The sequence below is a fragment of the Triticum urartu genome, chromosome 2A (assembly GCF_056163025.1).
Source record: "Triticum urartu cultivar PI428250 chromosome 2A, HENAU_Tu73, whole genome shotgun sequence".
Classification (NCBI taxonomy): Eukaryota; Viridiplantae; Streptophyta; class Magnoliopsida; order Poales; family Poaceae; genus Triticum; species Triticum urartu.
Genome location: NC_141874.1, coordinates 673,019,811 through 673,046,265, shown reverse-complemented (window position 1 = coordinate 673,046,265; position 26,455 = coordinate 673,019,811). Strand labels below are relative to the sequence as shown.

Sequence of the window (26,455 nt, the reverse complement as noted above, 5' to 3'; positions counted from 1 at the left end):
TACGTGTACATGTACAATATGCTAGACCCTATTTTACATAACCGACACGTGGCATCCATCATAATGGGTTGTCGTTAAGCTATCGGGTGTCGGTTTGGATCCGATAACCCGTTAACATCACGGACCAATGGGGATTTTTCACGTGTCAAATTCTCATTCACCAGCGCACTAGTGAAAAAACGGCTGACCACAACTTTCGTTTATGGCGCGCCGTTTTTCATCAACGCCAACACTATTTTTTTCAAATAGTGCTTGAAGGAAATATGCCCTAGAGGCAATAATAAAGTTATTATTTATTTCCTTATATCATTGTTTATTATTCATGCTAGAATTGTATTAACCGGAAACATACTACATGTGTGAATACATAGACAAATAGAGTGTCACTAGTATGCCTCTACTTGACTAGCTCGTTGATCAAAGATGGTTAAGTTTCCTAGCCATTGACATGAGTTGTCATTTGATTAAACTGGATCACATCATTAGGAGAATGATGTGATTGACCTGACCCATTCCGTTAGTTTAGCACCCGATCGTTTAGTATGTTGCTATTGCTTTCTTCATGACTTATACATGTTCCTATGACTATGAGATTATGCAACTCCCATTTACCGGAGGAACACTTTGTGTGCTACCAAACGTCACAATGTAACTGAGTGATTATAAAGGTGCTCTACAGGTGTCTCCGAAGGTACTTGTTGGGTTGGCGTATTTCGAGATTAGGATTTGTCACTCTGATTGTCGGAGAGGTATCTCTGGGCCCTCTCGGTAATGCACATCACTTAAGCCTTGCAAGCATTGCAACTAATGATTTAGTTGCGGGATGATGTATTACGGAACGAGTAAAGAGACTTGCCGGTAACGAGATTGAAACTAGGTATTGAGATACCGACGATCGAATCTCGGGCAAGTAACATACCGATGACAAAGGGAACAACGTATGTTGTCATGCGGTCTGACTGATAAAGATCTTTGTAGAATATGTGGGAACCAATATGAGCATCCAGGTTCCGCTATTGGTTATTGACCGCAGACGTGTCTCGGTCATGTCTACATAGTTCTCGAACCCTTACGGCCCGCACGCTTAATGTTTCGATGACAGTTATATTATGAGTTTATATGTTTTGATGTACCGAAGGTTGTTCGAAGTCTCTAACGTGAACACGGACATGACGAGGAGTCTTGAAATGGTCGAGACATGAAGATTGATATATTGAAAGCCTATGTTTGGATATCGGAAGTGTTCCGGGTGAAATCAGGATTTTACCGGAGTACCGGGAGGTTACCGGAACCCCCGGGAGGTTAATAGGCCTTAGTGGGCCTTTACGGAGAAGAGGATAGGCGGCCAGGGCTGGGCCACGCGCCCCTCCCCCCTAGTCCGAATAGGACAAGGAGAGGGGGGCGACGCCTCCCCTTCCTTCCTCTCTCCCTCCTCTTTCCCCCTCCCAAGTCCTAATCCAACTAGAAAAGGGGGGAGTCCTACTCCCGGTGGGAGTAGGACTCCTCCTGGCGCGCCCTCTCTCTTGGCCAGCCGCACCCCCCTTGCTCCTTTATATATGGGGCAGGGGGCACCCTAGAGACACAACAATTGATCGGTTGATCTTTTAGCCGTGTGCGGTGCCCCCCTCCACCATAGTCCACCTCGATAATACTGTAGCGGTGCTTAGGCGAAGCCCTGCGTCGGTAGAACATCATCATCGTCACCACGCAATCGTGCTGACAAAACTCTTCCTCAACACTCGGCTGGATCGGAGTTCGAGGGACGTCATTGGGCTGAACGTGTGCTGAACTCGGAGGTGCCGTGCGTTCGGTACTTGATCGGTTGGATCGTGAAGACGTACAACTACATCAACCGCATTGTGCTAACGCTTCCGCTTTCGGTCTACGAGGGTACGTGGACAACACTCTCCCCTCTTGTTGATATGCATCACCATGATCTTGCGTGTGCGTAGGAATTTTTTTGAAATTACTACGTTACCCAACAGTGCTGGCGTCGGACAATTTGGTACTCCCTCTGTCCTAAAATTCTCGTCTTAGATTTGTCTAGATACGGATGTATCTAACACTAGATACAGTTGTATCTAGACAAATCTAAGACAAGAATTTTGGGACGGAGGGAGTACGACATTGCTACTACCATACCGCTGGCGTGTATTATTTCTTGAACGACATAGATATTTTCTGAGTTTTTTATGTGTGCTAACGTTTTCTATGTCGTGACCCATTAGGCCTACGCCAACACTATCCATTGGGCCAACGCCAGCAAAAACTGCCCTGTCCAGTAAAAACAAGTAAGTCAGATTCAGTACGAACTCACACCCTTCTTCTTCGTACCCCCTTCTCGACCAATGCCGCCACCGTGACCGCCGCCTGACCACGCCGCTCTTCGCCGCCGGAACTGCGCGGCCACCGCCAACTCCGACAAAGGAGGTGAGATCTTCCCTCTCCCCCTTGCGAATCTTCTTCGCCTTCCCAAGCGCATCTCCCTCCGGTAGCGGATCTGAGCTAGAAAATTTCTTTTGATAGATGGAGTAGATGATTGGTTTATATATGAATGGATACGATATCTCTTTGATAGATGGATGGATGAATGATAGAGTGTATTATGAACGGATATGATATCTTCGGTGGCTGATCTCATCTTGTTATATAACTAGCATCCGGTGATGATTGGTCTGTTTACAAAGGCTTATTCCTTAATGACCCACTCAAGCAGGATCATCTTCGTTCATATTGTACAATTTCTATAGACCAACATATCTAGTTTGCTATGCAATTTGCTGTTGTAGGTCACCACATGCTATCTAGTTTGCTATATATAGGTCAACCCTCGACATTGAGATGCATGCTATCTAGTTTGATTAGTTCTATACATTGCAATATTTGAACTACTTTACATTGTGATCCATGCTATCTAGTTTGATTAGTTCTATACATTGCAATATTATCTTGATCGTATATGCGATGTGTGTTTGTAGGTCATGGCCAATTCTAGAGGCAACAATGAGTCGGTGTGCGATGTGGACATGGCCAACAATCAATTCTTAGACACTTATGAGTATATCATCAAGAGCATGCAAGGGGCAAATGACGAGCTAAAGGTGGAGATTAAAGAGCTACGCAAGGACACTATTTGGCTCGTTAAGGAGACTAATGAGTTGAGGGACGAGAGGGATAAGCTCGTCGAGGATCGGGAAAACTGAAGGAGGGCATAAGACTCCTTAGGGCTGAGAGGATTGACCTGAAGATGGCCATAGGTCATTTCAGAAGAAATGGAGAGGGGGTAGAAAGAAGATTCGCCAGCTGGGCATTCTCCTTGATGATGATTAGTTTTTTTAAGTAGCTAGTTCATCTTATTAGTTGATTATGATCGAGTAACTAGAGTACTTGATGAGCAACTTTTGTGAAGTTTAATATCAACTTGTTAAGTTCATGAGCCTCTTCTGTAATGATTATCTATTAAGTAAGTACCTAGTGTTGATGAGTATATTGTGTTCATTAGTATCTACTCCTTTCGTCCGAAAATACTTGTCATCAAAATGGATAAAAAGGGATGTATCTAGAACTAAAATACATCTAGATACATCCCCTTTTATTCATTTTGATGACAAGTATTTCCGGACGGAGGAAATATTAAGTAAGTAGCTAATACTGATGAGCAATTTTTTTATTACTAAAAAACCATTTGCTAGCGTTGGATAAGTAGTCATGCCGGAGTTAAGATGAACTTAGTGCTAGTGTTGGACTGGTGACACGCCAGCCCCATGTACGATACTGCTGTCGTGTCCTCCAACGCCACAACTATTTTTTTAGCAATGGCGCCATATTAGTGGTGTCGTGTGTCTACGCCAGCAAGGCAGTTTTTGGCACGCCATAGCTAGGCTTTTCTCCACTAATGACAGTACCACATGTCAGCTCGGCTTTGGGACAAATGTCATCCGTCCAATGGACATGTGGAATGGCCTAGAAGTGGCCCATTTAGGTTAAAAGGGCCGACCCAACCAAAGGCCAACAAGATTTTGTCAGATACTAATGGGCCCGCCCGTTAACAGACTGTCATGTTTTGGGCCAAACTACATACTATATCAGATCTGGCCCGTTAACAGGCCATGGTGCTTTTGAGCCCACTGAAGGCCCGATTTGTATTTCAGTTTATTAAAGGTCGTTTAACAGTTTGACCCACTTCGACCCGATATTTGTTTCGGCCTGATAGCGGCTCTTGATGCATTTGGGTTGTTTTCGGTCTGGTTTCACTTTCGGTCATTTAACGACCTGTGCTACATCTGGGCCTATTTCTGGTTCGAAGTAACTTTCAGCCTCTTAATGGCCCATTGTCTTCGTGGAAAAATTTCAGGACAACCTGACTATCAACCTGTTAAAGGCCCGTGATATAGTTGGACCTAATTATTGCCCGCTTTGCATCCGACCTGCTTACACCCCATAATGTGATTGGGTAAACCATGGCCCGAAATAAATTTTGGCTTGTTAACGGCCCATCATATAACTGGGCCAATTATGGGCCGATGCATATTTCAGCCTAATGTCGGCCCGTGAATTATCCTACACAATTCAGGCCCAATCTACTTTTTAGCCTGTTTAAAGTCCATGGCACTTTCTAGCACAACTAAGGCCCACGGTTTACTCAGCCTGTTAAAGGCCCAAAACTACTAGGGGGGCAGTTGACGATTAGGCCTGCTAATGGCCCGAGATGATTGCGGGCCCATGTTTCGGCCCATATATAGCGAGTTGCGGGCCGACCCGTTTGAGTACCATGTTTTTTTATATACTAACATTTTGGCCTTTTGGCCTCTATCGAAGCTTACGGCCTTTTCAGAGAGCGAGGACAACATATACAATAAATAAATTACAACATCGTGACTAAGAATAAATCTAGACTATACAATAAAGAAATTATGACATATATTACATCCACTGGGCATCAAAGTTTGCTACGAGTGATAATAAAGAACACAACCAGACTACAGATTATGGGGCTGTTTGGTTTGTGACTAACTTAGCCAAAGATTGCCACAACTAAGATTAGACAAGTTTGACCAACTTAGGTGAGTGTTTGGTTCAAGCCACACCTTAGGCAAGCCACACTTGGGCCCCACATGTCATACACACAAAAAGTATGGCAAGATTCCCTTAGGCTTGCCGATTTGTGGCTCTCATTTTGATGAACTAACCTTAGGCAAGTTTGGCAAAAATGTGTGGCAAAGTGTGGCAATGCTAGTCCTATAACCAAACAGCCCCTACATACACTGGGTATCAAATGTCACCACCAGTGCAAATAAACGCGTTGACAAAATAATATACAAAACCGATAATACTTTAACACAGTTCAAGAAAGGTTAGCCCTGACCGGGAGCTGCATCGCAAGGAGCTGAGCAAGCTGATGAGACTGCGCTTGTTTGACACTTATATCCTCCAACTCTTGGACTTCTCGTTGATCTTCCACAGAGATTGGAGTTCTAGTAAGCTGAACCATGTCTTTCTGCTTGAAGCTGAGACCGAAGAAGTTGAACAGATTCAGGTGGCGACTTCATCGAGCTTGTGTCAGTGCTATTAGCGAGTAACTTCAACACTACATCAAGACATGACTTTGGGGTTGTATCGCTATCCCCAAGATGTGTTGCCTTATTCCCTACAATATATGTCAGAGGGACAATCAATGGGTTCATCTCACTATCATTGTGGTAGTTCTTCCCAGCGTCAGAGATATCACTCTGAAAGAGAAACAGGGAGACATATAACAAGTTTTGCACGTATAAGCATCAGTGTTGTCAATTCATCCAATTTTTTATTTGCAAGTAAAGACACACGATTTAAAATAAGATTAACATAATATGACATTGTTCATTGTTAAGACATGACAGGAAATGACATTGTGCAGGAGTGGCTAGCTTCACCACACCATTGGATTACAGATCAAGAACACAAGTATACATGCAGTGCTAAAGAACGTATAAGTATCATGGACAGTGTACTGTCAATTTATCCCATTTCATATTGGTAAATAAAGAGACATGATTTAAATAACATTAACATAATGTGACATTGTTCATAGTTAAGACATAGCAGGATGTGGCATTGTCCTAGAGTTGATAGTTTCACCACACCACTAGATTACAAATCGAGAACACGAGCATACACACAGTGCTAAAGAAGATCACTTACTGTGTTTAGTTTCATTTACATGGTATGAATAAAGAACTTGGTTGTACAACTAAAATCTGAAATTGAGAAGGACAAACTTATGTTTATGAACCTCTTCGTAATAAATTTTAAACATGCATTTTGATGCAAACGACAAAAATAAACAACACTTGCAGTCATGACTATCCAAATATATACAACAAAGTTTGAAGGCTCAAGAAGGACAAACTTACGTTAGTAGTGAAGATCGGCTCTATAAAGCCCTTGTCCATGTTGATGTGGGGGGGGGGGGCAATTGAAGAAGTTGACCATAGAATCTTCTTCATAAGCATTGCCTTCATTCTACATTTTGTTAAGAGTAAATATAGATGTGATAATATAGGAACAAATGAAGAATATTTAAGCTAAGATTCAGAGTGATGCTGCATAATCAACTAGCTATAAATGTAAGTACAACATACAGACAAAAGATACTAACAAGAGCAATGCGGAGCTAAACTTTTTCAGTAGCATTGATTTTATTCAACATGATGTTAGCATGCAGGGAGGCTCTTACTCTTACTACTAACTTGGCTTTGCAAGTGGTTATAGTTTCCGATTGCCAAATGGTGGTTCAGGACATCAACAAGTAGACCGGATAAACTTATGCGAGCATCATGAAGGAGGTCATCGAAACTTCTAAGCACTTTAATGAGTGTTCTTTCATTTTTTGTAGTAGAGTTTCAAAATTTGAGGCATATAGCCTTGCTACGCATGCTTTTGGTCTGGATCTCGGGCGCAATCTGTGGCTGTTATACCCGTCAGACCTTCATTGTATCCCTATAAATATCTTTAATCAATAAAGTAAGTGTGTTTAGATTAAAAAAATGTTAAAGGTGCATGCGTGGGCCAAATCCTATTCAGCGCCCTAAGTGTCGTTTATAGGTGTTCCTACAACCTGGTGCACCATCCTTTCACTTTGGGCTCAACCCATTTAACTCTTATTTCTTTCTCTTGTTTTTCCAAGAGGAGTTATGTATGGTTTTTTTCTTCGTGTTTCATTTTTATTTTTCGATCATCCATTTTTCAAAATTCACAAACTTTTTTCAAAATCATGATTTTTTTTCTTAAATTCGGGATCAATTTTAAAATTTATAATGTTTTAATTTTTTGTTGAAATTTTCAAATTTGTGAAGATTTTTCAAGTCTGTGAACTTTTTCCAAATTTGTGAACATTTTTTGAAATTCACAATTTTTTTTCCAAATTAGTGATCTTTTTTGTCAAATCTATGAACATTTTGAAAATGGAATATTTTTAATTCTGCAAAGATTTTCAATTCACATTTTTTTCAAATTTGTGAAAAAATTGAAATTCGTGAATTTTCCAAATTTGTGAACTTTTTCAAAACCTCGGTTTTTTTTCAAAATTGTGATTTTTTTTCAAATCCACGGAGGATTGTTTCAAATTTACAAATAAGTTTTAGAAAATCCGTGAACATATTTAGAAATCTGTGAATATTTTTAGAAAATCTGCGAATATTTTTAGAAAATCTATGAACATTTTGAATTCTGTGAACATTTTTAGGGAAAAATTGAAATTTACAAAAAAAATCAATTTCATTTTTAAAAATTTCATGAACATTTGTTACTTAAAAACTGGTCGGCTTTTTCTAAGAACATCATACCTACTGTAGTAAAATAGGAGCAAAAAAACAGGTGAGCGAGCGGTGGCGAAGAGACATCCAAAAGCAATAAAAATGTAGTATTTTGCAGAGAATTGTGGCATCCTTTTAGAATGACTAATATCATCGGGTGAAAATGCAAATGAAAGGACAAAGATTTTCTCACTGGCAGAGTTGGAGCATGCAACAAACAACTTTGATTGCATACGGATCCTTGGCCGTGGAGGGCATGGCATGGTGTACAAAGGCATCTTATCTGATCATCTTGTGGTCGCTATAAAGAAATCTAAGGTCATTGAGCAAGGTGAGATTGACCAAGTCGTCAATGAGGTCGCCATCCTTTCATAGATCAACCACAGAAACATCACAAAGCTTTGTGGCAGCTGCCTTGAAACTGAGACATGATGTGAGCTCCAGTACTGAATCCTTAACCGTGAATCAAATGAAGCTGCACATAGATGCATCAAGCAGTCTAGTGAGGATCGTAGAAGATGTTTCGGGTAAACAATACCCCCTCTTTCATATAGGATGTATTCAAATCCATTGTAATCCTCATGAATAAGTAATAAAGCCTGCGATTTAAAAAAAAGTCTACTTTTGAAAGCATTTTGAAGTGATGATTTTGTTATTTTTACCCAGACCTCCATGAAGGTGATTTCATTACTAAAATATGCACGCGGACAGAAAACTAAGCAATTTTGTTGTCAAAAAAATAAATCAGATTTTTGTTTTCTTTTCGTTCTGATTTTACTGTTCATATTGGCAGCATTTGAGCTCGAGATTAGAAGAACACTTTCGACTTAACAAGTGTAATTCTAGATCTATAAATGTTGTGTTAGCCAACAACTATAGTCTTTTTAATATTGCTTGAGCAAGGTCTTGAGTTTCATGTAGCATCCAGTTCACCGGAAACATTTGCCTTCATTTTCGTTCATCTAAAAGCTTGAACCGATGAAAAGACAGTATAGTTTAGGGACGCAATGCCACCCACACTTGAATCAGATAAGCACAAAGTTGCCTTTGTTTGATTGCACCATAGAGAAAACTAAGATTCTTTTTTCAAAAGGTTCGACTTAATGCAGACTTTTTACAAGATACAGACCCCAAAACCAATAGAAGAAAATTCTAAAATACATTCCTCTAAAATTTCCATGATATCATTTGAATGATAGAAGCAAATTCGTTTTAAAGCAAGGTAAAGAGTGCCAAGGTAACTTTACACACATCACACCAAAGCGCCTGGCTTCTCTGGCCTGCTGCTGTGGTTTTACTGACTGACGGAACACTGACCACGGTGATGAACATACCGCCTCTCACTACTGTCTTGCTTCTTCAGCTCTTGGCGAGTTCGTCCTGTGCAATTGCCAGCTTTCAGACGTATGTATATAACACGCACTCTCACCCTTGTCAATATACAGTTCTGCCAAAGTCCTGATCATGAGAGGTCAGTTAGGTGATGCGCTCAGGAACAGATAATTTGCATTGTCTCAAGGATCTTCCTTGCTGGAGCATGAATGCAGCACTTGCCAACTCTCTTATGGCGGAACTGTGACATAAGAATAAGTATTGTTATTTTTGGCTACCGTCGGTGCCAACCGAAACATTAGATTTTAGAACCACCGACACACACTACATACATCGAACATGAAATTGTACTTCATAGTTGCAGTCCATGTGGTACATACCTCAAATAATGAAGGGAGCTGGCCAATTAACTCTTTGGCTACATGTACCGCAGATCTTAACAAACCTGCAAAAATCATATGTCCCTTTTCATATGCAACAACTATATATCAATGGCATGCATGAGTGCATGACACAAAGATTGATGTAAGCTGTAAAAGTTGAAATATATGGTAATAACACAGGAGATGATCACTAAAGTAGTTAACACAACCAGCCAGAAGTCATGAACCTAACAATAAAATTCACAGATAGAGGTGGAAGACCCTCAGACTCCATATATTTCTAAAGATACAACTCAGAGATTTTTGTGCTCTAATATGTACAGTGTAAAGACTGAAGATGAACAAAATTGGATGAGACAAGTACAACAGGAATTTACCAGTGTCCTGAACAGCAACATACGAAGCTTAAAAAACGCATCATTGCATACATTCCAGGTCACTGCCATCCTCAATGCCTATCGCTGCCATTTCCTTCCTCAACCTCTCAACCATCTCGTGGTCCTCATCCTTCTCATAAGCGCGGACAAAAGCATGGTATACCTCAGCTCCGGCTTTGAATCCCTTCCCGGCCATCTCTGCCTGGAGTCTCATCGCCACCTCCATTTCCCCTTTCTCACAAAATCCCCTTATCAGCACCTCATAGCTTCCCCGACTCGGTGTGAACTCTTCCCTCTTCATCTCTGCCCTCAAAATACATAACGCCTCCTCAACTCTCCTCTTCTGACACAATCTATCAACCATCTCCTCGACAACCTCCGCCGCCATACCAAATCCCCTCCTTCTGAGGTCTACACGAACAAGCATCGCAGCATCAACATCCCCTGTCCTACAATGCCCTCTAACCAACCACTCAAATGTTGTAACACTTGGCTCAATCCCACAAATCTCCATGTCCTTGAACATCTCCTCTGCCATCCCCACCTCCCCGGCAGCACAATACCCACCAATCATCGTGTTGTATGAGGTGACATCTGGTTGGATCCCTCCCTGAACCATCTCATCCCACAATCCTCGCGCCTTCTCCATATCCCTGTCATCACAGCACGCGGCCATCCGAATGTTGTAAGTGCCCACATTGTGCTTGCAGGAGTACCTGTCCATTTCGTCGAGCACAATGTCGAAATCTTGGCACTTGCCATGGCGGTAGAAAGCGAGGAGGAGGGAGTTGAAGGTCTGCGCCGTCGGCTGGAGCACGCGGTTGGTTCTTGGACCCGGACGCGTGTAGATTTGGTGGTACATCTCGAGGGCGGACTCGGCGCAGGGAAGGGAGCGGAAGAGCAGCGCGACGGTGGAGGGGAGGGGGCAGGCGCCGGAGGCGAGGTAGCGGCGGGCGATGGAGGCCGCCGCGAGGGGTTCGCGGCGGGAGCGGAGGTAGGCGAGGAGGAGGAGGTCGAAGACGAAGGGGGCCGACGCGAAGCGGCGGTAGGTGGCGGCGAGGGCGTTGAAGATCTGGGAGGGGGAGTAGTGGCAGGTGGCGGAGGAGAGGACGGATATGGCCGCGCGCCGGAGGCGGGAGGCGGCCGCGACGTGCGCGGCGGAGGCGGAGAGGATGAGCGGGGGCGGGGAGCGGGATGGGAGGAGGCGGCGGAGGGCGAACTGGTGGAAGCTGAGCGCTACGTGGGGCCGGTGGCGGAGGAGGAGGAGGACGGCGGAGACGGCGGACGCGGGGAGGGGGTCGGGGAGCGGCAGGGAGGCGAGTTGGGACCACTTGGACTTGGCGCGGTGGGAGGTGAGCGCGGAAGCGGCGGCGGCCGCGTACGGGTGGGCGGCGTCGATGAAGTACGGCGAGGAAGGGTCGGTGGTGGCATCTCCGCCGGGCGCGGCGGCGCGGCCGTCGGCGTGCATAGAGGTGTGGGGAGTGGCTTCAGAGTCAGAAGTGCTATCGTACTTTCTTTTTCTTGTTCTTCTGAACCGGGTTATGCGGGATTTTGTTGGTAGCCAGATCGGCCGATGCTATTCTGTGTAGGGGTGGAGAGTGGTAGTGGATAATTCGAAATATCTGATATTTGTATTTGAGAAAATGCATATTCATATCTAAACTATCTGCATTTGAATTAAAATGAAAATGGAAATTATCTGCACCTGAATTTACTTAACAAATAAATAAATAAATATGATACGACACAAATATGAATATGAAAATAGATATATCCGTATCCGAATAAGATTATGGGAGGCAATTTTCAAAATTCTAGCCCCAACATTTTAATTATCCAACATAAAAGCCAAATAAGTGGTTAAATTTTACTCTTTGTATGATTAAACGTAGAAATTATAATGCATTACAATAGTATCTATTCATAAACCAATTTATTATTGACTTATTGTACGTCATAAGTTGATTATTTCATGTCACAATATGTCACTATTATTTATATCCGTTCTGAATCGAATAAACATTCGATACGTATTTGTATACAAATAACATCCCATTCACATCTGATAACATCCGTATTCATATTCGTATTTGTTTTGAAAGTGATAAGAGCACTGTCCGATCCGTCCGTTTCCATCCCTAATTCTGTGTTGGGTATCTAAATATTTGTCATCTGCTTAATTAATTGATGGAGTCTCCAAACTCCTGTTGAAGATAATCAGAAGCACACTTTTGTAGACGCAAAATTCATGCTGTCAATCAAAATTATAACAAAAAAAAAGTCTCTAAATTTCCCCCGTACGCGTACCGTCGCAAGTCGCCACCCGCAGCAGAGCCCTGGATGGAGATGGAGAGCGCTCACCGCGACGACGACCTCTCGCCGGAGGCGGCGAGGATGCTCCGCGAGATGGCGCTGCGGGGTCGCGAGGAGGGAGTGGAGCCCGATCTGTCGGACGAGCAGCTGCGCTCCAACGACCAGCTCCAGCAAGACGAGGTGCCCCCTCTTCCCCTGAAACTCTGTGCTTCACCCTAAACCTCGTCGCCGTTAAACCCTTGGGCCAATTTCGTAATGCAAACCCCACCCCTCTCCTGATCGCGGCGTCCACCGAGTCCTCCAAGTCGCGCACAATTTTTCCTAAGCTCTTGTGTAATTTCAGACCGCAAACCCTAACACTGGAAGATAGAGGTAGCAGAAAAAGTCTAGTGTAGTGCAATTTCGCTGTAGCTGAGCAGAAAACAGGAACATCCATTCAGTTTTTGTGGTCCTCTTGTGTCATGCACAGGTTGTGATTTGGAATAAGCTGCGACTTCACTGTAAGATCCAAGTATTTTGCTGCTCTGACATTCAGCTAAGCAGGTTCCAGACTGAAAGCATGAATACAATACTCTAGGAAAGTTGGTTTTAGAATTGGAGTGGCACTTCCAGGCTAATGGTGTGCAGGATATCAAAACAGAGGAAGTTCCACTCGAAATAAAAAAGAAGAAGAAGAGGAAATTCTGACATTGGTTAACAAACATTATCTGAATATAGTTTCATAAGCAAATTAATTTACTGCATAGGAGTTCTCTTCTCTTCAAGGCAAAAACCCCATAAATTTTCTTATACAAAACAACCCGTGTTCAGAAACAGAGAATGAGCATTGGTCGTCTCAAACTTGGATGTAAAAAAATTATACTGATTTTTCAAAGAGCAAATGCTGAGGTAACCTTATTCTGGGATATCTTATTTATTTCTTAGATGTTAGCTCTGGAGGCAATTTTTGGAGACAAGATCTGCATTTTTGGTGAAAAGGCTGGACCGCGATCTTTCCAGGTAAAACTTTTTAAATTGGTCCACAGGGTCCCAGGAATCAGTAACTATCATCGACACACAAAAATCATGATACTTGTTTTTCCATTTTCAATAATTTGCAGATTCAGGTGCATTGTGAAATTCCAGATGGCATCAGTGTATCCGTAGAACCATTCCAGGGTGTTGATGATGATGACCCAAAGAGCCAGTTCCTTGAAAACTTCAGTGTCGAGCACTTGGCTCCACTATCATTGACATGCCTCATGCCTCCATAGTACCCAAGCCATCATCCTCCATACTTCACTCTCGGTGTACAATGGTTGGATAATGTGAAGGTCTCCTCCCTTTGTCACATGCTCGACTCGATCTGGGCGCAACAAGCTGAACAGGAAGTTGTTTATGAGTGGGTGCATTGGCTGCAGAGCTCTATGCTTTCTCATCTTGGTTTTGACAACGGAATAGTCATACGACAGCCTCATACTGCGGTTGGTCCTGTGGATCTTCGGGTTGTGGGAGAGATTTTGTCTGCAGAGTCTGTCGTTCAACAGTTGATCGGCTACAATGAGGAGCAATGCCATGAATCCTTTCTCCACGGGCTTCATGCCTGCATGATTTGCTTCAGCGAGTACCCAGGTAACTTGAATGTTCTAGTTGATGCTCGGGGTACTCTTCCTGGGGCTCATTTCTTGCACTATGCTCTGCATTATGATATCTCTATTTTTTTCGTCTGAATATGCTGTGTTCTGCACATAGTAATTTTTTCAGGACTTACCATTCATCATTTGAAAATATATACATTGGATGCCGAATTCGGGTTCCATGATTTAATGAGCACGAATTCGAGCCTATATTGGCCGGAATTTGGAAATAATATCACATAACTAGAATCTAAATATTTGCTCAAAATTCATTTCAACTATTTAATACTCGTCAAGGCACAGCATTTTAAACCTGACAAAAATATCATTTTTCGCATATTCGTCAAGGCACAATTGAGCCTCTACTAATTTTGTACAGCAATAACAAATGCACACCCGCAAAAAAAAAGCAATAACAAATGCAGTGTCCATGTGTCACTGCGTTTCACTAATTATGTACACAATTGAGCCTTTGCTAATTAAACCAATGGACCATTCAAAAGCTTAAACTTACCATAGATAATCATGTCCATGTTCACTCTTCTGTGAAATAATCAATTAATCATGGGCAATCTAAGTTCCATCATGTCAGGAGACTTGTAAGAACTAAATTGTGTCTTTTGATTACCCTCATGCGTTGATTTTGTAAAGCTTCCATGCCAGCATTACTTTTGCCAGAGGTGCATGGAGACTTACTCAAGGATTCATCTCAAGGAAGGAACAGTACTAAAGTTGGTGTGCCCTGATGACAAGTGTGGAGGCATTATTCCTCCTAATCTATTGAAGAGGTTGCCAGGAGATGCAGATTTTGAACGGTGCGAAAGGTTGATGCTTCAGAAGGCTCTAGATTCAATGGCTGATGTAGCGTACTGTCCAAGATGTGGAACAGCTTGCCTGTTAGACAAGGATAAAGCCGGATGCTCCAATTGCCTCTTTAACTTCTGCACCCGCTGCAGAGAGCCTTGTCACACAGGGAGGAGCTGTGTTATTCTTACTCCAGAAGAAAAACTTCTCACCTTACAGGTAGTAAATGGATCTAGGAGTACTATGTCATATACTCCTTGAAGTCCAGCTAAACGCTACAGAATCTCTCGTTTGTCTCAATTCATTATTAGCTGTGACCTGTGAGTGTTCACAATCAGAGCCAAGTCCAACTTCCAACATATTAAAAGCATTTTCATAAAAGAAAAGGCTTATTTTCTTCTTCAGAATTTAGTAAAAAACAATTTCAAACTTTAGGCCCAACATATTACAAGCATGGATATAACTCTATGGTCACACGCACTGCTGTGGTGTGATTTCCTTTCCTCGCGTTGAATAAGCGCGCCTTTATAAGACATTGCCTCTTGGAGGTTTTTGGAAAAAAAAGCAACGAAAAATATTCAGATGGGGAGCCTCCCCCCATGAAAGTTTCAATTTTTTTCCAAGCTTCAGTGTTAATAATTGAACCATGTGTCCTACTTAAGTGCTGAACAAGAAAATTTGGGATGAGGGCGTGTAGTAATAGCACGCGCCGCTGGATATATCTCCCTACCAAATTAATCGTTGTAGAACTGATTTCTTTCGGTTAGTAGAGAAAAGGAACTACAAGTTTTTTCATTATATTTTCATTTTGAGGGGAACACATTCTTGTACCTAAGGTTATTGTATAACATGATTTCCCGGAAATATATGTCTGGTTGATTAATGCAATGAGGAATGATTACAATTATCAATGTGATGTTTGTTTTATACAGGAACAGTCAAGGGTGCGCCAATGGAGCAAAGGCGACATTGACAGACGAATCAACTTGGCAAATGAAATATTTAGCATCAAGGAAGTCCTCCGTTCTTCCGTTCCATGTCCTCATTGTGGTATTGCCTTCATACGTGTGTCTGGCTGCAACCACATGTTTTGCAGAAACTGTCACCGTGAATTCAACTACTTAAATGCTAGGAGGACAGAGACTGTAAGGGCACTTGATTTCATTACAGTGAATGCGGTGCAGATTGAACGAAAAGTACTGAGCCTATCCGTCAGCTCCAGACAGTATCCATGCCCAAAATGCCACCGACCATATCCCAAGGTGATGTTGATATGGCTTTCAGATATCATATGGATTTAATCATCAATTTTTTTATCTGATGTCGGGCAATATTTCACTGTATCTGATATGAGCAGATGGGAAACAACAACCACATCTTGTGCCTGGCATGTCAGGTTCATTACTGTGCTCTGTGTCGGAAGGTGGTGCGGAAGATCTCAGAGCACTATGGCCCCAGAGGATGCAAGCAGCACACTGTCGACCCTGAGATTGTTAGAACAAAGAACAAGGATGACTCGGGATCAGAACTTCTGTGAAATGAATTAGAGGTCAAGCATTGGTTTCAAATGCATTAGGCTGTTCTTATAGGTTTATTTCTGTGCAGTTACACACATATATACAGTTTGGAATAGGAATAGTTACACCTACAACCTATTTTTATGGAACATCAGTTATATTGTTACGTTCTCTTTTTTTCGCAAAAAAAAAATGCAGGACCAAGGTGCCCGAGGAGCGGGCGACCTCTTGCTTAAGAGGCGGGGGCGCTTATCACTCGACTAAAGTGAGGGGTTGTGACTTGTATTTTAAAGATATTAATAAAGTGAGGGGTTGTGACTTGTATTTTAAAGATATTTTTTAATTCAATTTTTCAGTTGATTTCCCCCCCAAAATCCCAATTTTTTCCATTTTTGAAAGAACAAAAATCCCTATTTTTAGAGAGGGGATATTTTCTAAAGTTGCCATGTGCATTTTTAATTATAGGTAGCATGGCAATTCTTTTTTTATTTTAACCATGCCATTTTTTGTCTTCCAAAACATGGCAATTTTTAGTTTTTTTTGTAAAGCCACCTGGCAAGCTTTGGGAAATTTTATCACTTATTCAACGCAATTTTGGAATTGTCTTCTTACTTTCACATATGGCAATTTATTATTAAGAACATGATGTTTTAATAATTAATAACATGGATATTATTAAGAGGATGACAGTTTTATTATTAAGAACATGTCAGTTTTATTATTAATAAAATGTTTTTTATTAAAAGGATGACAATTTTATTATTAAGAGCACGACATTTTTAATATTAGTAACATGTCAATTTTATTTTTAGGAGGATGGCAGTTTTATTATTAACAAGATGATAGTTTTTATTATTTGATTTGAGAGCATGCCATTTTTATTATTGAGAGGATGTCAGTTTTATTACTAAGAAGATGCCAATTTTTAATTGGCATTGCAATTTAGTTTTTCATTGGCATGGCTTTTTTATGATTTTTTTGCACAGTGGACTCAATAAATCAAAAAAATTATATCATGACATTTTATTTTCTGTCCATGGAAAAAAATAAAGACAAAATGTTCTTCAAAGTATGGCACTTTTTGCACAGTGAAACATCTCCATAGAAAATAAAATCATAATTTTTTTTGTAGATCACACGACACTTTTTCTAATCATACCATTGTAAACTTGTAAATTAGAGAAATGGCTTCATAAAGTTGCATGTCAATCTTCAGATTATACCTGGCCATCCCTCGGGCCGGGCCGGGCCTCAGGTCTGGCCAGACAAAGCCCGACGAAGAAAACATAGGCCTGGCCTTGGCCCGGCCATCGAGCCTAAAATCCAGGCCCAAGCCCGACCCGTCAATGTAAAAGCCCGCCGGGCCTTGGGCCTCAGGCCTCTTCAGTAAATCGCAAATATGACAGGCCCAGGCCCGGCCTGACCTGACCTTCAGGCTCAATTTCCAGGCCCAGGCCCAACCCATGGGCAAGACCGGGCCGGGTTGGGTTGCCCATGGCCAGGTATACTTCAGATCATGGCAATTGTAGTTTATATTTCTCTGCTTTTATAAGAAAATATGTATTTGTTTTGTTCATGGCATTTAAAAAAATAGTTAACTAGACCTATGGGTCAATCGGAGGGTTCGCCCTGGCCCTCCCCCGATGAAATCCAATGTGTCGTCACCGCACTTACATTAGTTCTTCTCCAAGCCACCGCCTCCCCGGAGCCGCCGATTGCTTCCCTGGAGCCGCTGCTTCCTCGCCATGCCTCTGAAGGAAAAGGGCACGACCGAACTAAAAGGGGTGCGCCGGTGTCCGTCCAGCAACTACGGCTTCGAGTTCCAACATGCGAGCCAGATGTATTGGCTCGACACACACTCGACGGGTGACCTCGCTGCCCGTGCGTATGACGTCGCCGTGTGGAGGCTCAACCTCCCCTGCTCGAAACTCAATTCCCCGTAGATTGATTCTAGGGCCGATGCGGAGCTCGTCGGGCCTTCGGTGACAATTGAGTCGAGCCCGATCAAGCCGGCTCCTCGCATTGTTGTCGACAAATGGGAAAACATCCGAGAGAGCGGCGAGGAGGCCATGGCGGCGTTTGCTAGGGCATATTCGGTGTATGTGCAAGCCGAGATGGAGTTCTACTGAAAAGGGACACCGAAAAGCGCAAGAACGACGACGAAGCAGTGCCTTCGTCATCACACGGCTAGAAGAAGAACGCAGGAGCCTCCGGTGTGGTCAACTCAATTCTGACGACAAGAGTGATGGGTCCAATGATATCGACTGGAACAAACTGTAGTGATCGTAGTTTAAGTTGGTAGTTTGAAGTGGCAATGTCGTATTTGAACTATGTTTTGCATATTTAAACTTCGGTCAAACTTTGTTTGAAATATGAAATATGGTTGAAGTAGTTCAAATGCTAGTTAAAGAAATTGATTTTGTTGATCTGGGTGCCCTATTATGGGGCTGCTGTTGGAGACGACGCTTGCTCATGCCCAAAAAATGCGTTTCATGCCAAGATTTTTGCCACCCTATTTTCGTGCTAAAAAACATGGCTGCTATTGGAGACACTCTAAAGTAGTAACATTATGATTAGTTGAGAAGATGAATTTTTTACTCCACCCGGTTTATCTATGCATTTTTCAACTTTCCATATGTTTCTTTTTTCATTTTGAGTGGAACAAATTCTTGTACCTAAGGCTATTGCATAACATGATTTCCCTGTAATATATGTCTGGTTGATTGATGCACTGGGAATTGATCGCTGTCGGTGTCAAAACCGGCGGATCTCGGGTAGGGGGTCCCGAACTGTGCGTCTAGGCCGGATAGTAACAGGAGGCAAGGGACACGAAGTTTTACCCAGGTTCGGGCCCTCTCGATGGAGGTAAAACCCTACGTCCTGCTTGATTAATATTGATCATATGGGTAGTACAAGAGTAGATCTACCACGAGATCAGAGAGGCTAAACCCTAGAAGCTAGCCTATGGTATGATTGTTGATGTGTATGTTGTCCTACGGACTAAAACTCCCCGGTTTATATAGACACCGGAGAGGGTTAGGGTTACATAGAGTCGGTTACAATGGTAGGAGATCTGAACATCCGTATCGCCAAGCTTGCCTTCCACGCCAAGGAAAGTCCCTTCCGGACACGGGACGGAGTCTTCAATCTTGTATCTTCATAGTCCAGGAGTCCGGCTGAAGGTATAGTTCGGCTATCCGAACACCCCCTAATCCAGGACTCCCTCAGTAGCCCCTGAACCAGGCTTCAATGACGACGAGTCCGGCGCGCAGATTGTCTTCAGCATTGCAAGGCGGGTTCCTCCTCCAAGTACTTTATAGAAGATTTTAAACACAAAGATAGTGTCCGGCTCTGCAAAATAAGTTTTCCACATATTGCCATAGAGAGAATAATATTTACACAAATCTAATCTGCTGACGTATTCCGTAGTGCGACACACCAAGGCCAAGCTTTTATCCGAGTCGTTTCATTATCCCACCTCAGCACGTCACGCGAGGTGGTTTCCTTGGCACGTCCTGTTAAAGCAGAGATCGTGTCCCCTTATTCCGGGATTCTCATCAATACGGGCGTGGGTAACCCAACCGCTTCTAGGACTCCTAGATCATAGGCAAGTCCAAACGGACACGGAGAGGACGCTCGATATCCATCCTCTTTATAAAGGGACGAGGCCTTTTATTTTTCCCTCCCGTGCTCAATCGAATCCTTCCCCTACCTCAAGCTCAAACGCCCAAAGTTCAGGTCAGGTGCTCCGAACCTTCAGTTATGTCCAGATCTAGCCTTCAAGGCCGATGGGTGCCTTCTTCCGTCACGGAAGAAGACGTCAAAAAGTTGAGGGAGGCCAGATATCTGACCATCGAGATTCTGCATCGGCTACCTCCCCGGGGGCAGGCCGTACCCTCTCCCGAACCCAACAAGAGCATCGTGTTCGTCTCCCACTTCCTTCGAGGTCTAGGCCTTGCATTGGATCCTTTCGTCAGGGGCTTGATGTTTTACTACGGGCTAGATTTCCATGATCTAGCTTCGGACTCCTTTCTTCATATCACGACATTTATTGTTGTGTGCGAGGCCTTCCTCCGGGTTACCCCTCACTTTGGCCTATGGCTCAAGACCTTTGAAGTAAAACCGAAGATAATCAAGGGGCAACATGCGGAGTGTGGAGGCGCCTCAATACACAAGATGACAGGAGCTGCATGGCCCAAAGGTTCCATTCCAGAGGTGTCTGAATTATGGCAACAGGAGTGGTTCTACATCACGGCTCCTAGAAGTGCCAAGTGGGTGGCCACCCCTGTCTTCCGCCCGGGCCCTCCACCACCGCTGATGTCATGGATTAGCAGAGGATTGAGCTAGGGTCCGGCCAAGGACGTGCCTATACTGCAAAGCCGCATTCAAGATCTCTTTAACGGAGATTTCAGTTTGGTTGCGGTAACACAAGTTATGCTGGTTCGTCAAGTCCAGCCTTGCAAACGCCGGCCTCTTCGCTTGTGGGAGTTCAATCCCGAGGGACCGCGCGCCATTCAAAATTTTCTCGGCCTGACGCACGAGGAGATGTACAAGTCGTTCTTCGGACCTCAAGTGGAGTGTCCGGGAATCACCGAGGACGCGGGCCTGAGTAGCAACCGCGCCGCCGAACAGGTAAGGCGTCTTCCGACCGAGCGTACTACCTCTCCTTTGATGCGAAGTTATTTCTGAGAGTTCGCTTTTTGACCAGGACTGGCTAACGAAGGCGAAGTTGATTCGGTGCTCGCCCCCCCTCCCTGAGGGTTTGGAAAATCCGATATTGGAAAAGATGCTCCAGACCGCACCTTGCCCGGAGCCCTTGAAGGAACATGCGGGCGGTCGCGGGCCCCAAACGCTGTCCGCTCTAGCCGAGGGAGCGAGCGTCTCCATGAAGGAAGACGACCAGAAGAGGAAAAGGATTGCGTCTGGGGATTCGGAAGCCGAAGCTTCCAAACAGGAGAAGAAGTCTCCCACAGAGGGTCCTACCCCGGGGGGTGCGGTTTCCGCACAAAGTCCGCGGGGGGATCAATTCTCTCACGAGTCGTAAGTGACCCAAAATACCTTAATAGTACAGATATGTCGTCTTTTCTTCTGAGAAGATAACCACTGCATGTATCTTTGCAGTTCGGGCCTTAGCCCCTCTCAAATGAGTTTGTCTTCGGGGGATCTTCTTCTAGAGATGATGGAGAGCGAAACGCCTCCTCCGGACTCCTCCGCTCCGGAAGCGGGCGACCTTGAAGTGTCGTCACGGAGGGCCTCTCCGAGTCCGGCGAGGCCAGAAGATAATCCCATCGACCCCCGAAGTTCCCAGTGTCCGGCTCCCGAAGAGAGCAGACAAACGAGTCAGGCACCGTCTAGTGTGCGGTCGGATGTTCTGAGGGAGTTGGTGGGGCGAGCGGCCATCTCAGAAGAACACCGTGTGCTGATGAATACGGTGATGGAGAGAATCTTGTCCGCTGAAAGCGGATTGCATAAAGCTTTTATGAGTATACTGACAGGTTTTGAGGTACGTAAAATAATGTATGATAGTCCTGTACATGCTAAGTGTGCCCTGTGTAGATAGTAGCCCCTAAGACTCTGGTTGTCGTTGGGAACGACGACGACCAGAGGATCATAATCCCAGGTAGTAACCATACTACTTTTATGAGCAGGTGATGGAAGCTCCGGTGGCTAGCCGGACTAGCGAGTTTGCCCATTTAAAATGGCAGTTGGATGCGGCAGACGCCGACATCGAGCTTATTAACAAAAGGCTTGACGAGGCGCAGGGTAGGTGTTATTATCTGGTAAACGCTGCATAGTAAGAGCAGCATGAAGCCAATATATTTAACATGTTATTACTGCAGATGGAGCTGCCACTGTTGAAGCCTTGCGGGCGAAACTTGCCCGAGCCAAGGAACAAGCGAGATTGGGTAATGCGGCTGCTTTGAAGGCGGCCGAAGAGTTGCGAGCCGAGAAGGCCGCGCATGGCGAGAGCCGGGATAAGATGGCTAATATGGCCATAGAATTAAAAGCCGCCGTCGACCGTTGTCGGGCTCTTGAAAAGGAAAACCAGGCGAAGGCATCGGACCTTGAGAAGGCTGCTGCAACGGGAAAAGACCTCCGCTCTGCTATGAGGGCAAAGAAGGAGGAGCTGCGGGAAGCCGGGGATATTGTAGCCGGGAAATCCTTTATACCGCAGAGGAAGTTCGGAGATCCACAGTATGCCCCTCTGGATCGGCTGTGGAGTTCGGAGGATGTGTATATGGATTTGGCGGCGAGCGCTGCCGATGCGGCCAAATACTTCCAGAGTCAGACGGACCGTGAAGTAGACCAGCTGTTTTGGAAACAATTCCTTTCTCCCGAGCGTCCGCTTTCATTGACAGACCAATTAGCCGAATGGGCCGAACTAAATAGGTTCCGGACTCTCCATGAGGTCTGTTGTGGATCAGCTATGGCCAGGAAGGTCGAAACCGAGCAGCTATTTCAGCTTGGCGCAGCAGTTCCTTGACGTGGTGCCGCACATAAATGCGATGAAGAGGTCGGCGTGCATAGAAGGCGCACGAATGGCCTTTGCCCGTGCTAAAGCATACTGGGCGGAGATGGATGCTACCACTATTGCAGCGCATGATTCGACCATAGGTCGAAGGGCTGCTGAGCTCTACTTTGAGGAAGTTCTTGAGGGTGCTCGTTTGATAGAGACCTAGTGCTCAAAAAATATTATGTTTGAGTGACATATAATCTCATTGTAAGCGAAATGCTCTTATAAATTTTCATAAGGCTACTTTTATACTTTTGCCTGAAAGTAATGTGATGCCTCCTGGGCGGCCGTTTATGTATACATGTGTATAACCTGAAAGATTGCAGTCGTCGGTTTCAACCCCCACGCATATAATGCGGAGGTGTTCGCAAAAACACGCGTTCACACTTAACCCAACGTCTTGGTCCTATTAAGGAGGTGATAGCGGAGCGAGCGAGGCAACCGGACTATAGTGCTTTAACACTTTCACTTAGCCATAGGAGTTTGACAGTGGGGCTACTAGATAGCCCCTGGTGGCTCCGCACTCTCCCGATCCCGGGGTGCGTATATGCCTGGCCGGGAAGTGGCCCTTCGTTAAGGCGGAGGAATTCTAACATTCCTATGGGTCATCGAGTGGTTGACCAGTCTCATGCTAGATCATGACAGTCAGTTTTCGGCTTTCTCTACTGAGGTGCTCGTCCGGATGAACCAGGGCACAATCGCAGTAGTTCTCCTGGTGCTACCTTAGCCGGTAAAGCGGAACGTAAGGCACCAAAACACAGGAGCCGGGCAAACCCAACATTTGACCAAAGACAATGATTCGGAGCTGATGCATATAGGGCCAAACTCGCGACGCCGAACACTCCCTAAGGTATTCGGTCTTTGTGGTATAAACCGGGCCTAAATAATGGCCTTCGTAAGAAGCCCCTTATGTCCAGGTACGTGCATTGGTCTGGCGTGGCCACATGCCAAGACGTCAGCATCCTTCTCAACGGTGGATATGTATCAACAAGAGACAGTAAAAAAGGTTTACGCAGGGTCTTAATCTAAAAAGAATCCTTGGAGCGGGTCCCTGCTGCACGTCTGCGCCTGTGTCTCCGTTGTGCCGTATCCCGGACGGGTGTGGCACGATGATCGTCTGTAAAAGAGAGGAATTTAGGTGAAAAAGGTTGTCGCGCAAAAAGATAATTGAAGAAACTATGCATAATTCAAGATGAGGAGGAATGGCCACATGGCTGCGCGCGTTGAGCCCCTTGTAAATAGGGGTGTGACCATTTATTCGGTATAAGTAGCGGCGCCGGACTCGATTAGTTGTGTCTGAGGTCTTGACGACCTATGGGGCGCTTTGGCTAGTCCGAGCGCCTTTAGTGTGTGGCTGCCAAGGCAGCCTCACTCTCTTCGGCGCGCAGAGATCGCTTGATATTTCCATGTACTGAAATGATGCCGCGTGGACCGGGCATCTTGAGTGTGAGGGAGGCGTAGTGTGGTATTGCATTAAAGCGAGCGAAAGCTTCGCGCCCGAGCAGTGCTTGATAGCCACTTTGAAACGGAGCGATGTGGAAGGTTAAATGCTCGCTACGGAAGTTATCGGGGGAGCCGAATATAACTTGTAGTAGGAGGGAGCCCGTACAACGAGCCCCTGGGCCTGGCGTTACTCCTTTAAAGGTAGTATTGCTATGGCGAATTTGTGTTGGGTCTAACCCCATCCTACGGATTGTATCCTGGTATATTAGGTTTAGGCTCCTGCCACCGTCCATCAAGACTCGTGTGAAGTGATATCCGCCAATTACTGGGTCTAATACCAAGGCAGCCCATCCTGCGTGTCGGATACTTGCTGAGTAATCGCGATGGTCGAAAATGATCGGTTGAGACGACCATTGGCAGGACTTCGCGGTGACAGGCACTTGGGTATATTTTCCTGGGGGTGCCGCATTGTTTTTTTCCTTGATCATGTGTAGTACGTTTACTGTTTTGACTTCTGGTGGGAATTTCTTTTGTTCCCCAGTGTCTTGCTTGGGAGGCTCGTCCTCGTCTTCACTTGGTGTATCCTCCCCCTTGTGTACGGCGTTGAGCTTGCCGGACTGCTTGAAGACCCAACATTCTCTGTGGGTATGATTAGCGGGCTTGCTAGGGGTACTATGTATCTGACATACCTGGTCTAGAATTTTGTTGAGGCTGGACGGTTCATCCCTGGTGCCTTTTGAAGGAAATATGCCCTAGAGGCAATAAAAGAGTTATTATTTATTTCCTTATATTATGATAAATGTTTATTATTCATGCTAGAATTGTATTAACCGGAAACATAATACATGTGTGAATACATAGACAAACGGAGTGTCACTAGTATGCCTCTACTTGACTAGCTCGTTAATCAAAGATGGTTATGTTTCCTAACCATGAACAAAGAGTTGTTATTTGATTAACGGGATCACATCATTAGGTGAATGATCTGATTGACATGACCCATTCCATTAGCTTAGCACCCGATCGTTTAGTATGTTGCTATTGCTTTCTTCATAACTTATACATGTTCCTATGACTATGAGATTATGCAACTCCGTTTTGCCGGAGGAACACTTTGTGTGCTACCAAACGTCACAACGTAAATGGGTGATTATAAAGGTACTCTACAGGTGTCTCCAAAGGTACATGTTGGGTTGGCGTATTTCGAGATTAGGATTTGTCACTCCGATTGTCAGAGAGGTATCTCTGGGCCCTCTCGGTAATGCACATCACATAAGCCTTGCAAGCATTGCAACTAATGAGTTAGTTGCGAGATGATGTATTACGGAACGAGTAAAGAGACTTGCCGGTAACGAGATTGAACTAGGTATTGAGATACCGATGATCGAATCTCGGGCAAGTAACATACCGATGACAAAGGGAACAACGTATGTTGTTATGCGGTCTGACCGATAAAGATCTTCGTAGAATATGTAGGAGCCAATATGAGCATCCAGGTTCCGCTATTGGTTATTGACCGGAGACGTGTCTCGGTCATGTCTACATTGTTCTCGAACCCGTAGGGTCCGCACGCTTAATGTTTCGATGACAGTTATATTATGAGTTTATGAGTTTTGATGTACCGAAGTTAGTTCGGGGTCCCGGATGTGATCACGGACATGACGAGGAGTCTCGAAATGGTCGAGACATAAAGATTGATATATTGGACGGCTATATTCGGACACCGGAAGTGTTCCGGGTGATTTCGGAGAAAACCGGAGAGCCGGAGGGTTACCGGAACCCCCCCGGGAGAAGTAATGGGCCATATGGGCCTTAGTGGAGAGAGAGAGGGGCAGCCAAAGGTGGGCCGCGCGCCTCCTCCCCCTGGTCCGAATTGGACTAGGAGAGGGGGGGCGGCGCCCCCCTTTCCTTCTCCCTCCCCAATTCTTTCCCCCTCCTAGTAGGAGTCCTACTCCTACTAGGAGGAGGACTCCTCCTTGGCGCGCCATAGGGGCCGGCCGGCCTCCTCCCCTTGATCCTTTATATACGGGGGCAGGGGGCACCCCTAGACACACAAGTTGATCCACGTGATCATATTCTCAGCCGTGTGCGGTGCCCCCTTCCACCATAATCCTCGATAATATTGTAGCGGTGCTTAGGCGAAGCCCTGCGATGATAGTACATCAAGATCGTCACCACGCCGTCGTGCTGACGGAACTCTTCCCCGACACTTTGCTGGATCAGAGTCCGGGGATCGTCATCGAGCTGAACGTGTGCTAAAACTCGGAGGTGCCGTAGTTTCGGTGCTTGATCGGTCGGGCCGTGAAGACGTACGACTACATCAACCGCGTTGTGCTAACGCTTCCGCTGTCGGTCTACAAGGG

The 26,455-nt window shown here is 44.8% G+C and overlaps 1 protein-coding gene, 1 long non-coding RNA gene and 1 pseudogene across 3 annotated transcripts; 2 read left to right on the top strand and 1 right to left on the bottom strand.

Annotated features, from left to right (window-relative positions):
• The first annotated feature begins 2,253 nt into the window (after window positions 1–2,253).
• LOC125539634 (uncharacterized) lies at window positions 2,254–3,487 on the top strand. Its single transcript, XR_007296916.2, has 2 exons — window positions 2,254–2,430; window positions 2,979–3,487. It is a non-coding gene; the product is annotated as an uncharacterized LOC125539634 (long non-coding RNA).
• A 5,336-nt stretch (window positions 3,488–8,823) lies between these two features.
• LOC125539632 (Tetratricopeptide repeat (TPR)-like superfamily protein) lies at window positions 8,824–11,417 on the bottom strand. The gene is made up of 3 exons (XM_048703131.2): window positions 9,886–11,417; window positions 9,506–9,570; window positions 8,824–9,366 (listed from the first exon to the last, which is right to left on the bottom strand). Exon 1 carries the CDS (start codon window positions 11,351–11,353, stop codon window positions 9,926–9,928), a length of 1,428 nt encoding a protein of 475 aa, XP_048559088.2. The 5' UTR covers window positions 11,354–11,417; the 3' UTR covers window positions 8,824–9,366; window positions 9,506–9,570; window positions 9,886–9,925.
• A 459-nt stretch (window positions 11,418–11,876) lies between these two features.
• On the top strand, window positions 11,877–16,491 carry LOC125534005 (uncharacterized; annotated as a pseudogene). The gene is made up of 6 exons (XR_015617332.1): window positions 11,877–12,378; window positions 13,123–13,197; window positions 13,299–13,809; window positions 14,449–14,837; window positions 15,551–15,880; window positions 15,976–16,491. The product of XR_015617332.1 is annotated as an uncharacterized LOC125534005 (transcript).
• Window positions 16,492–26,455: the final 9,964 nt, after the last annotated feature.